Source organism: Delphinapterus leucas, chromosome X (assembly GCF_059928025.1).
Source record: "Delphinapterus leucas isolate spDelLeu-1000000601 "Yukka" chromosome X, BTC_Dleu_Yukka2, whole genome shotgun sequence".
Taxonomy (NCBI): Eukaryota; Metazoa; Chordata; class Mammalia; order Artiodactyla; family Monodontidae; genus Delphinapterus; species Delphinapterus leucas.
In genome coordinates this window covers 45,748,827-45,761,899 of record NC_143150.1, presented here as the reverse complement: position 1 = coordinate 45,761,899, position 13,073 = coordinate 45,748,827, and the positions used below count along the sequence as shown (strand labels likewise).

Below are 13,073 nucleotides of genomic sequence, written 5' to 3'. Positions count from 1 at the left end.
TATAGGAGGTTCTGAAGGTTCATTTGTATAATGTATCACTAGTGTCTCTTCTCTGTAGGTAAGGGCAGCAGGTTTTTCAGGTGGAACTTGCTCCACACTCTTTACCCTAAACTCGCTGCATTCCTGGGATATAAAGTCACTGAGGCTGGAGAGGATACATGGGGGGAAATATGCCTGGTCTGGCATGAGGCACATTTTTCTGCCCTGTGTGTATCTCCACTCCAGCTCTAACTGGCTTGCCTTGCTCACTGTGTGTCTCTGTGTTCTCAAAGCATCTGACCCTTAAGTAGCTGAGCCACATGGCTTTTATGGACCAAATTATAGTTCCACACTGCTCTTGCTCTTAATGGAAGGCATATTAACCATTAGGGAGAAATTGTTGCTTGAATTCCAAAGAGGCAGTGTGTTCTTCTGGAGGTTTGGTAGATTATTTCTTTCAAATTCACCTTGAATAACAGTCAGAGGACAGCAGTGTGTGCTTCTTATGACAACAACCTACATCTCCATCATGAAAGATGAGGATGAGGAATGCGGGAGTTAGGTTGAAAAAGGAAATCTCCACTGATCCAAAGCAAGTCACTTCACTCTCCCCCAATTAAGTATGCAATCCTTTTAGCCCCAAACAGTGGTTGAAGATGGGAAAACCACACTAGACATATCAGCAAATAGGACAATTCTGGCTCATAGCCCTGCTACTTAGAAGAGGGAGCTCTTCCAACATAATGTCCTGACACTGTATAAGAGGAGGGGAAATGGCTAAAGATAAATTCTTAACATGATCCCAAGAGTAAAACTGGATGAGAATGAAAAGCCTTAGGTTAGATTGTTCACAGTTCTTCACAGCACTGTGGTGGGCACAACTGTACATGCTACTAGGAGTTCTTCTCACTTTCCTGGTCTGTGAGGGGCAAGCATTAGTTAGGTAGATGCTGGGATACTCGATCCCAATAGGCAGTGGCCATAGCAACTTCAATTCCTTGGTGACTTTAGAGGCATCCAGCTGACTTTCTCATCAAAATACCCAACTCATATAAGATATAAACATTAAGATACATAAGGAAGGGAGAACTGCATTCATCCCCTGGGGGTGTGGGAGTGAGCAGATGGTTGATAAGCATATGCTCCTTATTAGAAAATAAAATCCTGTGGGCAGAAAGCAGTACCGATGATGATTTAATGTGATCTCGTCTCCCTCCTCTGCCTTCACTCTACCTTGGAGTGTTAGCCACTCTCCCAACCCCAAACAACATAAAGGCAATGTCCTAGCTATTATTACCTCTCTCTCCCCTAAAAAACAAATCAACAAAATACTCAGGATAGTAGGAAACACAAAGCAATCTTCATTTCTTCCACACATTAGAAACATTTTCAATTACAGTTCAGCTTCTCTGAGATATACATCAAATGTTGGTCAACGAGCACAGAAAAGCCAGGTTGGAGGGAATCCCTGATAAGGAGGCATGAAGTGAGAGCTTTGATTCAACCACTCCACTCAGCACAGTGGAGGCCCATGCAGGTCCCTGAGACAGTCATTCTGCTTTATGCCTTGAAGGAAACCCACTCTGTACTCCCTCCTCAGAGTGTGCCTTTGAAGGGCCACTGAAAGGAAAGATCCTTGATGAATGATCACTAGTAAAGTCCTAATGGCTAACTCATTTAAGGAGCAGCTCTTTTAATAGTGGGGGTTTTCCTCTTAATCAGTGTTTCTCACTGGAATTAAAAGACCCCAGCCACGTTCACAGTTACAGGTTTCACATAAGTCAGACTGCTTCCCGGGAGGTACCCATAGCTGATAAGCAGGCACATCCTCTGATCAGTCAGGATATATTCTGGTGGGATTCTGGGCCATTCGGTTCAGCCCACAGAAACCTCAGTAATGCTCAAGCGAATGAGCAGAGCTTAAAGGTCACAGAGAGCCTTAGGTGCATGGAGGTAAGTTATCTCATAGGACAGCCAGACAGATGACCTGGGTGGGAGGAATGTGAATGATATATCTGACCCTCCCAGGTACACAGTGGTTACCTTGGTGTCCAAACATAGTAGTCAATCTTAAGGAAATAAAATCTATTTGGGGGCTGCTCTTTCTTCTGATAGGCTTTCAGAAAACTCAAAACAATGTCCTGGTGGGTACTCACCCATGAGCCTCATCGTCTCCTACAATTTCACAGTTGCTCTTGGCAACCCCAACCCATCCCAAAATACCCAAAAGACAGAATCAGACAATGCTTTGCCTTGCTTCAGCATCAATGGATGGCTCCGAGTTCTCAACCCTGCCCCGAGGGTGCTGGTAGCAGCAGACACAGTGGAGATAGTCCACTACATTGTGGGTGAAGAGTGAGCGCAACGGGTGCAAGTACTGGAAGAAAAGGAGCATAAAGCCAATGGAAATCAGATAAGCAATAATGAGCTGCAAGGCAATCAAGGAATGACAGTAATTCAGTAACACTTTCACTCCAAAGAACTTAAAAACCAAGACCATGATCACATTCTCTAACAATCTCACACTATAGTGCAGGCCCATATGTCCCCAGTTCTGACCTTTCTCAACAAGGTCGCTGTCTGCTAACTTCAACTGCAAAGCTGACCAGCAAGAGAAGTTGATGCCAGCATAGAGAACGGTAACGGAAATCAACACCACTAAGGTGCCAAGTCGGCTGAAATTTTTCTCAATGTTATTGGGCATATGGGCACCACTCCTCCAGAACTTAACCCAAGGCTCAAAGAGGATAATCAGGAAGTTCAGCAATAAGAAGGGCACAGCCTTCAATTTCAAGGTGGCTGAAAAGAGCACGAGAATCATGAGGCGGGAGGTGATCTCCAATGTCCGCCAAATGGTGATGCACAGGACTTCTAGTGGACCAAGGCGAATCTTGTATTCATCGTACTTGATCTGGATAGCCAACATATTGCAGAGGGTAGCCCCATAGGTGACAGATATCAGGGAAAAGACTATTAGCACAGCTGTAAGAAAAAAAAAGAAACAGAAGAAAATAGATAATCAGTCAATGTTGGTGAAGCTTGTACTCTGACCCAGAGGTCCAGAGAGATGATAGGTGAGACTCAAGGGCCCAAGTCAAGAGCAAACCTACGAATGAACAGAGCTATGTAAACAAACAGCATACACAGAAAGAAAATGGAAATAAACTAAATTATTTTGCGTGACAGGGACTGGGGCAGTTTTTAATTTTTTCTACATTTCTCTAGTTTCTAAATTTCCCATGAAATAAGAAATGAACATATACTGGTAATATTTTAATAATCATACAAAATAAAGTAAAAAAAACAGTTGGCCTCAGAACCATCACTGAGGGGTCACTAGCATTGAGAGGTCACTAACACAAGAAGAGTACATATAAAGGGATGGGCAGCATCTACCTGATGAAACAAGCTTCTGAGAAAACAGTGCTGGAGGCAGAGAGAACTTGATCTGAAAAAAATCCAGTCTTAGGAGACTCAGAGAGAATGCCTTTGGCTATAGAAGTCCCTGCTTTGATGACCATCTTCTTCAAGGAACTAATCTTGTTTGTGTATGCTTCTAGAACATAAAATATATACTGGAAATTCCATGAGAGCAGAAGGGACCATGTCTATTTTGTTCACTGCTGTATCACCAGAGCCTAGCACACTGCCTGGAGCATAGTAGGTGCTCAACAAATGTTTGTGGAATTAATGAAGAATTCTGAGTTTAGAGAGGCACCATAACATACCTACGGTTAGAAGTGCTGGTTCAGCAGTGTGAGAGCTTGTGCGACTCACTGAATATCCATGTGCCTCAGTCCCCTAGGTCACTGACATACTCTAGAGTTGCTTGTATTACTCATCAGCAGTACCAATTTCCCAGTGCTTTGGTATACTTTAGGAGTCCCCAAACTTCCGGCAGAGTGGTTTAAAAATCCTATTTCCTAGCCCATAACATCCATACCACTGTGCGTTAGAGTAGGGGCCCTGAAGGATCAGGATGCCCTCTAATCCTGCTATCCTAAGTCTCAACTATAGGTCACACAGTGGCTCTTTCCTTTTCTTCCTTTCTTTATATCAGAGGATACCAATCACTAAGAAAAATCTAGTGCTCTCAAGGAGAGTGAGACACCGGAGTGTACTCATCCAAAAGAAAAGCTGGAGCTTTCTGTTCCCATAAAAACACTGGATCCAGGGAACTAGAGCCATTGAAATGTCAGTTTAATCTGCAAGAAAAGTAAAGACCTTCCGATAGAAACCCAGAAAGAAGCACAGCGTTGTTTCCGAGATCTTTTCCAGCTCTAAGCAGAGGGTTGCAGTCTCAAAGACTGGAAGACTCTCTTAAAGTGTCTACTCTTATCTTTACTTTTATTATTTATTATTTTTTCCAGCTTTATTGAGATATAATCGACATATAACATTGTATTAGTTTAAGGTGTACAGCATAATGATTTGATATACTCTTAGCTTTATAAACCACTCTAAGTCCCATCCTCAAGAGCTGATGCTCCTTGTAGAGTTTGGAACATCAGGGTGTATGTACAGCCAGCCAAGTGTGGTGATGCTTTCCCTTAAATTTAGAACTCGTTTATTGATAGTAGTGTAATAAAAAGCAGAAAGCCTGATGCTTCCAATAAATGTAAAAACACCTTCCATCTGTCTCCCTACAAAAAGACACATGCCATAAGAGGTCATAATGCTGCTAGTGAAATTTGCTCATCTATGCTGATCCAGACGGCCTCCCACAGAAAAAGGAATAAGAAAAGGGGTAGCAAAGAGAAGACAGGAGGGTGGGTGAAAGTGAGGAAAACTAAAACCAAAAAGTAGTTCACAAAACCTTAAAAGAGAGGGTGTTGTCAGAAAGTTTTTAATAGGAGAAATCACTGAAGAATTGAAAACAAGACCTTGTAGAAAGATTCCCTTACATCCTTTGTAGAGTGACCTATAGTTAGAAACACGGATCCTAAAGGCAGATGTCCTGCATTCCAATCCTCTTTGCCATCTATTACTTATGGAACCTTGTGGGGAAATTTGCTTAACCTCTTGGTGCCTCTGTTTTCTCATTTGTAAGATGTGGATAATAACAAGTATCTCATAGTGTTGTTGTGAAGATTTAAATGAAATAACTAGAGAAATGCCTGGAACATAGTAAATGCTATCTGTTAGCTCCTATTATCACCATCATCATCACCATTCTCTATTTCCAAAAGTACAGGAGATGCATTTACTTTGTTTAGGTGTTACCCTGACACTTAGGAAATCAGGTGATTTCAAAACTGATAGAACATCTGGACATAAGCCTTACAAAAATGTGAAAAACCTATAATAAGAAAATGATACAATTTTACTGAAGTATATTTAAAAATATTTAATGACATGTACTTCGGTAAACTTGTATATAGTTGGCCCTCTGTATCCACAGAGTCAACCAAAACCATGGATAGAAAATACTCGGGAAAAAATTCCAGTAAGTTCCAAAAGCAAAACTTGAATTTGCCATGTACTGGCAACTATTTACTTAGCATTTACATCATATTCATAACTATTTACATAGTATTTACATTGTATTAGGTATTATAAGTAACCTAGCGATGATGTAAACTATACGGGAGGATGTACACAGGTTATACACAAATACTACACCATTTTATATAAGGGCTTTGAGAATCTACGGATTTTGGTGTCCGCAGGGGGTCCTGGAAACAATCCACTGAAGATACCCAGGGTCAAGTATAGTTTTCTTGCTACGGGTCTTATATATTTATGGCACAGAGTGTAGTGATGCTGCACGGATGTATATTTATCTCCAAACTCATCAAGTTGTACACATTAAATAGGTAGAGGTTTTTGTTTGTCAGTTGTACCTCGATGAAGTGATTTTTAAATATTTAACGAAATGGAGACTTAAATTATCTTCTAATATGAAATTGATTGATCCTGTAAAGATGTAAACTCCCTCCAAAATAACCTAAATAATTGAATGCAATCCCAATCACAGTCTCAATAAAATGTTTTTTCTTTTGTTGTTATTGTTTTGCTTTGTTTTGTTTTCTGGTGAGGGAATTGACAAACTGATTGTGAAAATTCATTCTGTTTGGAAGATCAGGCTAAATTGCTCTACTAGATCTGAGCTGTGAAAGGCCTTTGAAAGGCACAAGACCTAAAAGCAATAAAGAATTTGAATACATAAAAATGTAATACTTCAAAATGCCAGAAAATACTACAAGTATGTTGTCTCTTACATATAGTGTGTTGCACATGTTACATGTATGACATGTATATGCACATTTAAAATGTGTGTATGTACACACATACAGAACATTATACAAATGTATACATACACACTTATCCACAGCAGAGAAAGGATTAATAGCCAGAATAAGTAAATAGATCCTCCAAATTAATAAGGAAAAGATAAACAACCCACTAGAAAAAGTGAGTAACATATAAATAAGATATTTAAAGAATAGAATGACCAAACATGAAATGATGCTCAGCTTCACTCATAAAGTAAATTATTAAAACAGTTATTTTATAATTATATAAATATTTAGTTTAAGATATAAAGAAACAGGCATCTTCATACACTGCTGGTGGGAATACAAATTCATGCAACCTTCTGGCAGTACTGCTAAAATTCTAAATATGCATATCTTTTCTCCCAGCAATTCTACTGCTAAGAAGTTATTCTACAAAGTCTCATTCCAGTACACAGGTGCTTATAAAGATGTTCACAGGAGCATAGTCTGTAATCAGAGAAAAACTTTTTTGCATGGATGGAAAAATTATAAACAAACTTTAATCCTACCAACAGAAGATTAGGGAAATAAGAAAGAATGGTCCAATTCATATAAAGGAAATATATAGTATATTTATCATTATTATTATATATATAGATAACTGTTGAAGAAATATTGGCATGCTTTTGAAAAAAAACATGCTGCTGAATAGAATGTTTAATTTTCCTTTTTTGGCAAATATATATATACACATATATATGTTATATGTATGTTTATATTACATAATAAAGAGAAGTCTGCACTACTTTGTATAAAATAGATAACTAATGAGAACCTGCTGTATAGCACAGGAAAGAAAGAAAAAGAGAGAGAGAGAGAGAGAAAGAAAGGAAGAGAAAGACAGAGAGGGAGGGAGGGAGGGAGGAAGGAAAGAGTCTGGAAGGATATACACTAAATGGTAAACAGATTACCTTTGGGAAATGAGATTACATCTCCTATTTTGTATATATTCTGTACAGTTTTGAGTCTTTACCATAACCATGTCTGATTTTTATAATTAAAAAGAATAAGGACCAAAAATAGTAATACATGATCATGGTAAAAAGAAATCCAAACCATATAAAAGGGTATAAAGTAAAAGCTAATAAAAGTCAGCTGACTTCTCATTTTCACTCGCTAGAGGTAAATGGTTCCTTGCATATCTTTCTAGAAATAGTCTGTGCATATACAATTACCTGCAGGCCATCCGGTTTGTGCATGTATTACTTTTATAATGCATACATATTTTAATTAGATGATTTAATTACCCTCAAAATTCTCAGGAGGAAGAGCATCATCATTTCCAGATTTTTCTCCCCATACTACTGTCAATTCTAGGTATGTAAAAAGCTTCAAGACCAGTAGAACTTCATGAACAATTCTTAGTAGAGAAAAAAAGAGGGCGCATTTCCTCCTTTATTTGAAACATAGGGCTTTGCCAAGCAGGGTCAGCACCTAATAATAAGGAAACGGTCCAAAGCTGTACCCACAGCTGTACCAGCTCCAGCCCAAGCTAGAGGCTTACTCATCTCGGGATCCCTCTTTTACAAGTGGGAAATTAAGACAGTGACCTCTTTGGTAACTTCCTCTAAAGATTACAGAGAAGGTCAGAACCGGGACCAGGCCTGACTCGCATCAGTATTCATTCCACACCCCTTTTTCTTTCTCCCCACTGAAGTTGGAAGGAGTGATTAAATCAGTGGTTCCCAAAAGCGGCTGATCAGAATCAACTGGGGTACGTTAAAAAATGCAGATTCTTGGCCTCCCCACACTCAGATTGATTCAGGTCTGAGTATGGGATGTAAGTTTTAAAGGAAGCTTTCATCCAGTAATTATGTTTTCTCATGATCTGTAATATTTGGGAACCTCTTACTTAAAGGCAGCCATCCCTAAACCAACCAACCAACCAACCAACCAAACACACTCAGTACAATTTAAACACTGTGGGTAGGGAACATGTCCTACTGGCTTCTGGTATTACTCACTTCTTCTGGGTCCAGAGAGGGTTTTTCTGTGGCATTTTTAGTCTAAACACCTTACCCCAGTTTCAGAAATCTGGTAGGCCGGAGATGTCTGGCTCCCCAAGCTGACTCTCAGTGCTGTACAATAGAACTAGTTCTATAATACCAATAGAGTAATCACTAGGCACACATAGCTACTGAGCACTTGAAATGTGGCTAGTATGACTGAGGAAATCAATTTTTAATTTTTAATAATTTAAATAGCCACATGAAGCTGGTGGCCAGTATATTGGACACTCAGGTCTAGATTTCTAAGACCCTTGATTTCAGTGGAGCCCTCCCCTCTCCTGACCCCACTCACCTCTACCCAGGGGGACATCTGCAGAGATCAGGGTCACATAGAGCTGACAGGTCAGCTGGGGCACTGAGCCCAGGAAGGCTTGGATCTGTGACATACGTTTGTAGGCACTGCGGTGCATAGCCAGGGTCCGGATGGAGTGGCCCACCTCCCATTCTATCAGCACCTCCTCGCCATTTATTAGCATCTTCTTTCGGGTGAGGCTGACATAGGGCTCCTCCTGCCCTCCTTTCTTCCACAGTGTGAGGTACTTAATCATGGCTTCCAAACATCTGCAGAAGTAAAGCATCATGAGTACTTAACTAAAGCTGTCCTAGGAAGGAAAGTTGTAGTGAGGGGGGAAAAATAACTCAGGAGGGCTGTGCTACTTTTTGCCATTCCTTCTCTCCTGTTCTACTCATTTCTCATGAGGCAAGGAGTTGGTCATGCCTTCCACGTGTCACTTCAGTCTAAATCCTTTGTGTTGGGTTGGCAATCGACCAACCTAAGAACGCCAATTCAGAAGTGTTTGAGGACTTAAGAATAAGCCTGTGACAGAAAAATGGCTAGAACACAAAGACATGAAAAATTTGTTGAGAGAAAACGATGAAGGTTCCAAAAGGCTCTGGTTTTCATAACACCTCAGGTTCCTGAGGTAAAGCATTCCTTATTCAAAGCTTTCAGCTCCATAATCAGAGCTTTTGAGCTCTGCTTTTTCAAAACAAAGCCCACAACTATAACTGTCTCAGCCAAAAAGTCTTGGAAGGGATCTGGAAAAATCTCTCAAATACACAGGAAAGCCATTTAGCAACGAAGGTACTTAAAAGGCTTGACAACTCAGAACCGAATATACTATATACCTAGGGAACCTCAAAAGATCTCTTTAAAGGTTGTTCTGGGGCCTCTTGACCTGTTTGGGAACAATAGCCTTTTAAACTTCATTCTTTCTCTACAAAGAGTAAAACATACTTAGGAGATCTTATCATCCTTGAAATAATATTAAGACCACATTTCCTGCTGTACCCGTCCCATATCCCCCATATAAATCAGAAGTCTTTAGCAGTTCTGATGTGGTGAAAAGAGAAGCAACTAGAACATCTTGTTTTGGAACACCTGAGTTACTACTTCCCCCACTCACACTGAAATAAATGGAAACTGTGAACTATTTCTTCTAAGTAAGAACAGTTGTGTCAAAAATTAAGCAGTCTTTCCTGATAGGCTGAGGGCACGGGTTGCATTTATCTTGCTCACCGCCCTTATCACATAGTGGGCATTTGATAAATATTTGCTGAGTAAATGAAAGAGTTAGAAGGAAAAAAAGAATACAGGGTGAGAAGTGATGGAAGGAGAAGATAATAATTAATAATGGCAATGTAATTTAACAACAACAAAAAAAAAACAGACCAAAGACGAGCTCAGATTTATATGCTCTCTAGGCCTTTGGCTCCCGATAGAAAAGCTTGGAACAGTGCTGGCTGCCATTCTCCACAGGATCCCTTTTTTTAAAAAAAATATTTTATATTGGACTATAGTTGATTTACAATGTTGTGTTAGCTTCAGGTGTACAGCAAAGTGATTCAGTTATACATATACATATATCTATTCTTTTTCAAATTCTTTTCCCATTTAGCTAATTACAGAATATTGAGCAGAGTTCTCTGTGCTGTACAGTAGGTCCTTGTTGGTTATCTATTTTAAACATAGTAGTGTGTATATGTCAATCCCAAACTCCCAATTTATCCCTCCCCCCCATCACCTTTCCCCTTTGGTAACCATAAGTTTGTTTTCTAAGTCTGTTTTGTAAATAAGTTCATTTGTATCATTTTTCCACAGGATCCCTTTGAGATTGGTGCATGTGTACCGGGCTAAAGCACGTAGTTTGAAACATCCATGTTGTAGGGAAAACTCTAAAATCCAGGAGAGAAAAAGATGGAAGGAGAGAACAGAAAAGGAAAAAAAGCAACTTTCTCTTCTTATTCAGGAAAAATGCATAAGTGCATTTCCACCAAGAGAGTTTAGATTTTAACCCAAGCCCATCAATACTATTGCTGAATAAAACATTGGGGGAGGCAGTGGCATGAAGAATTCTGTTTATGCTTCTATTCTTTTTTTTTAACATCTTTATTGGGGTACAATTGCTTTACAATTGTGTGTCACTATAACAAAGTGAATCAGTTATATATGCTTCTATTCTTAAGGCCATTTACTGGTTTAAGTAAGCGTGCTTGCCTTGCTTATAAGCGGCAGCAAATGAGAGTACATTTTCATTTTCAGAAGTATCTTTGCATTTCATATAAGGGAGCCAGGGCCTCCAAACACCTTCATGTGCCTAATAGCATTCATCAAGTTCCTGCCTACCTAAAAAGTAATTTGCCTTGAAAATAAGCATTATCAAGGATATGATTTATGAGCTTTTAATTATTTTTTCCCTGCTGTGGGGTAGCTGACTGAGATTATAAATGCTTTCCAATCATTTCTAGTGGGAGCTAAATGACAAAAATGAAACATAGTACTCAACACTCCATATGGATGGTCCAAATCAAAGATGGCTTGGGAGGCCACAAAGCAAAGAGAAGTCGAAATGGAGCTGGGGCAGAACTTACTGAAATTTGCATCTTAAGAGTGATTGATCCGTTAACTCAATTTATTGCATTTGAAAAGGGCAAGAAGAATGGTTTCCTTGTTCCTCTAATGACATCTCTAAATGACATCTTGGTTCCAAGTTCGAGATGAGGTCTTCCTTTCACAGTTTAACTTCAAAGATTTAGAACTCGAAAGCCCCTTTAGATTACCTAGTACAGAGGTTGCATAGGCCAGCTGAGTCACATCTGACGAACAGCTGTGGCGTGTTTGGCCCAGACAGTTCTTTTATTTAATTACCAAAATCAGTTGTCAACATGTTCAATCATTCCATTTCACATAAAATCCTGTCTTGGGAGCTTGTCCTGAAAAGTTGCGGCCTTGGCGATACAGGGTCTGAATTCCAACAGGGAAACAATGGGCTGGAGCTGTAGAGAGGCTGGCCTCCTTTAGGCAGATCTCGCGGACTCCAGATTACCACAGTACTCACCAACACTCCATCATTTCTCTAACACCGAGACTTCATTTTTACTTATCATCACACATGAAACTACTGTTTTTTCTCATCCTTGGCTTGCTTCACTCATTTATGATACCTGCCTGGCCCCTGTAAGTGTTTGAGTTTACGACCCATGATCTAGCCCAACCCATTTATTTTACAGATGAAGGACCTGAGGCTCAAGGCATCTTCAGGGATTTCACCAAGGCCATGTAACTAGTCAATGACAAGGGCAAACTAGATTCCAGGTCTCCTGAATTCCAGGCCACTGTTTCTGTTGATGTCTCATATTTTCGCTGATGGAGCGTAATCAATTCCTCCCCATTTAAACATACTGATAAATTTTTTTTAAAGGGGGCAGTTCCATCCTGAACTTCAGACTGTGTTTATTTCTAAGGATGAAATATCTTCCCATTGCAATTACAACATCAACACTCTGACCCATATTCCTCAGCTGACTGCAAGTTTCTGCCTCTCTTGCAATCAAGATAAATTTGGTCCATTCTTTCCTACTGACCTCAGAAGTTTTGCAACATCTCTCTACCTTGAAAATCACATAGCATCCAGATGAGACTTCTGACACAGATGCCTGTATCCCTAGGATAAGGCACATTCTTTCTTTTGTTTTTTAACATCTTTATTGGAGTATAATTGCTTTACAATGGTGTGTTAGTTTCTGCTTTATAACAAAGTGAATCAGCTATACATATACATATATCCCCATATCTCCTCCCTCTTGTGTCTCCCTCCCACCCTCCCTATCCCACCCCTCTAGGTGGTCACAAAGCACCCAGCTGATCTCCCTGAAGGCACATTCTTGTCCCTTCAAAACAATCTGAATGGAAAGACTCAATACTATTACATTGTGCTACAGCATCCAGATGGAGAGATAGACTATCTTCCTTTGCCCCCTTCTAACCGTGTACCTTTATTGCAGAAAGATACAGAGACAAATAGGAGACGAATAAACTGACAGAGAAAAATAAACTACAATGGGTTTGGGTACCAGATGAGCACAAATGGCTTAAAATACTTTCCAGATGTCAAATAACTCCAGAAAATTTGAAAATATCAGTAGCAGCAGCCCAAGCAACTCAGGGTAAAGAAACTGAATGTGAGATGGGATGGAGGGGGTAAGGAACTTCCATCCAATTTAAAGAGCATCTAAAAGGCAGAGTCAAAATAACACACTCTGAAGCTATAGCCTGTGTTTACAAGGTGACCACATCAGTTGGTCTCATACCAATTTCACAACCCGAATCCAGATAGCAAACATTGTCAAATGAAGTCTTATTAACGGTACCATACATGGTTTCGGAACACAGGTACATGCCATATGTTCATTGTGGTGGCACTTAAGACTGCAGATAAGACTTTTTGGATGGTAGGCAGGGAAACCAAGAGTGGGAGGGAATGGGAGAATCGATTCGATTCAAGGCACAGTAACAGTCTTAAAAATA

General features: G+C 39.8%; 1 protein-coding gene across 5 annotated transcripts in view; it reads right to left on the bottom strand.

The window, feature by feature from the left end:
• Positions 1–1,317: 1,317 nt before the first annotated feature.
• XKRX (XK related X-linked) overlaps positions 1,318–13,073 on the bottom strand; it is a 66,052-nt gene continuing 54,296 nt past the window's right edge. For 3 of the 5 annotated variants that reach the window (XM_089904280.1, XM_089904279.1, XM_022580782.2), the window contains 2 exons: positions 8,559–8,827; positions 1,318–2,961 (listed from right to left, as the gene is read on the bottom strand). In XM_089904280.1, the coding sequence (XP_089760406.1) occupies positions 2,216–2,961; positions 8,559–8,827 (1,015 nt within the window). In that variant the 3' untranslated portion in view covers positions 1,318–2,215. The remainder of the gene's footprint in view (positions 2,962–8,558; positions 8,828–13,073) is intronic. The other 2 variants (XM_089904283.1, XM_089904281.1) reach the window with 2 other exon arrangements.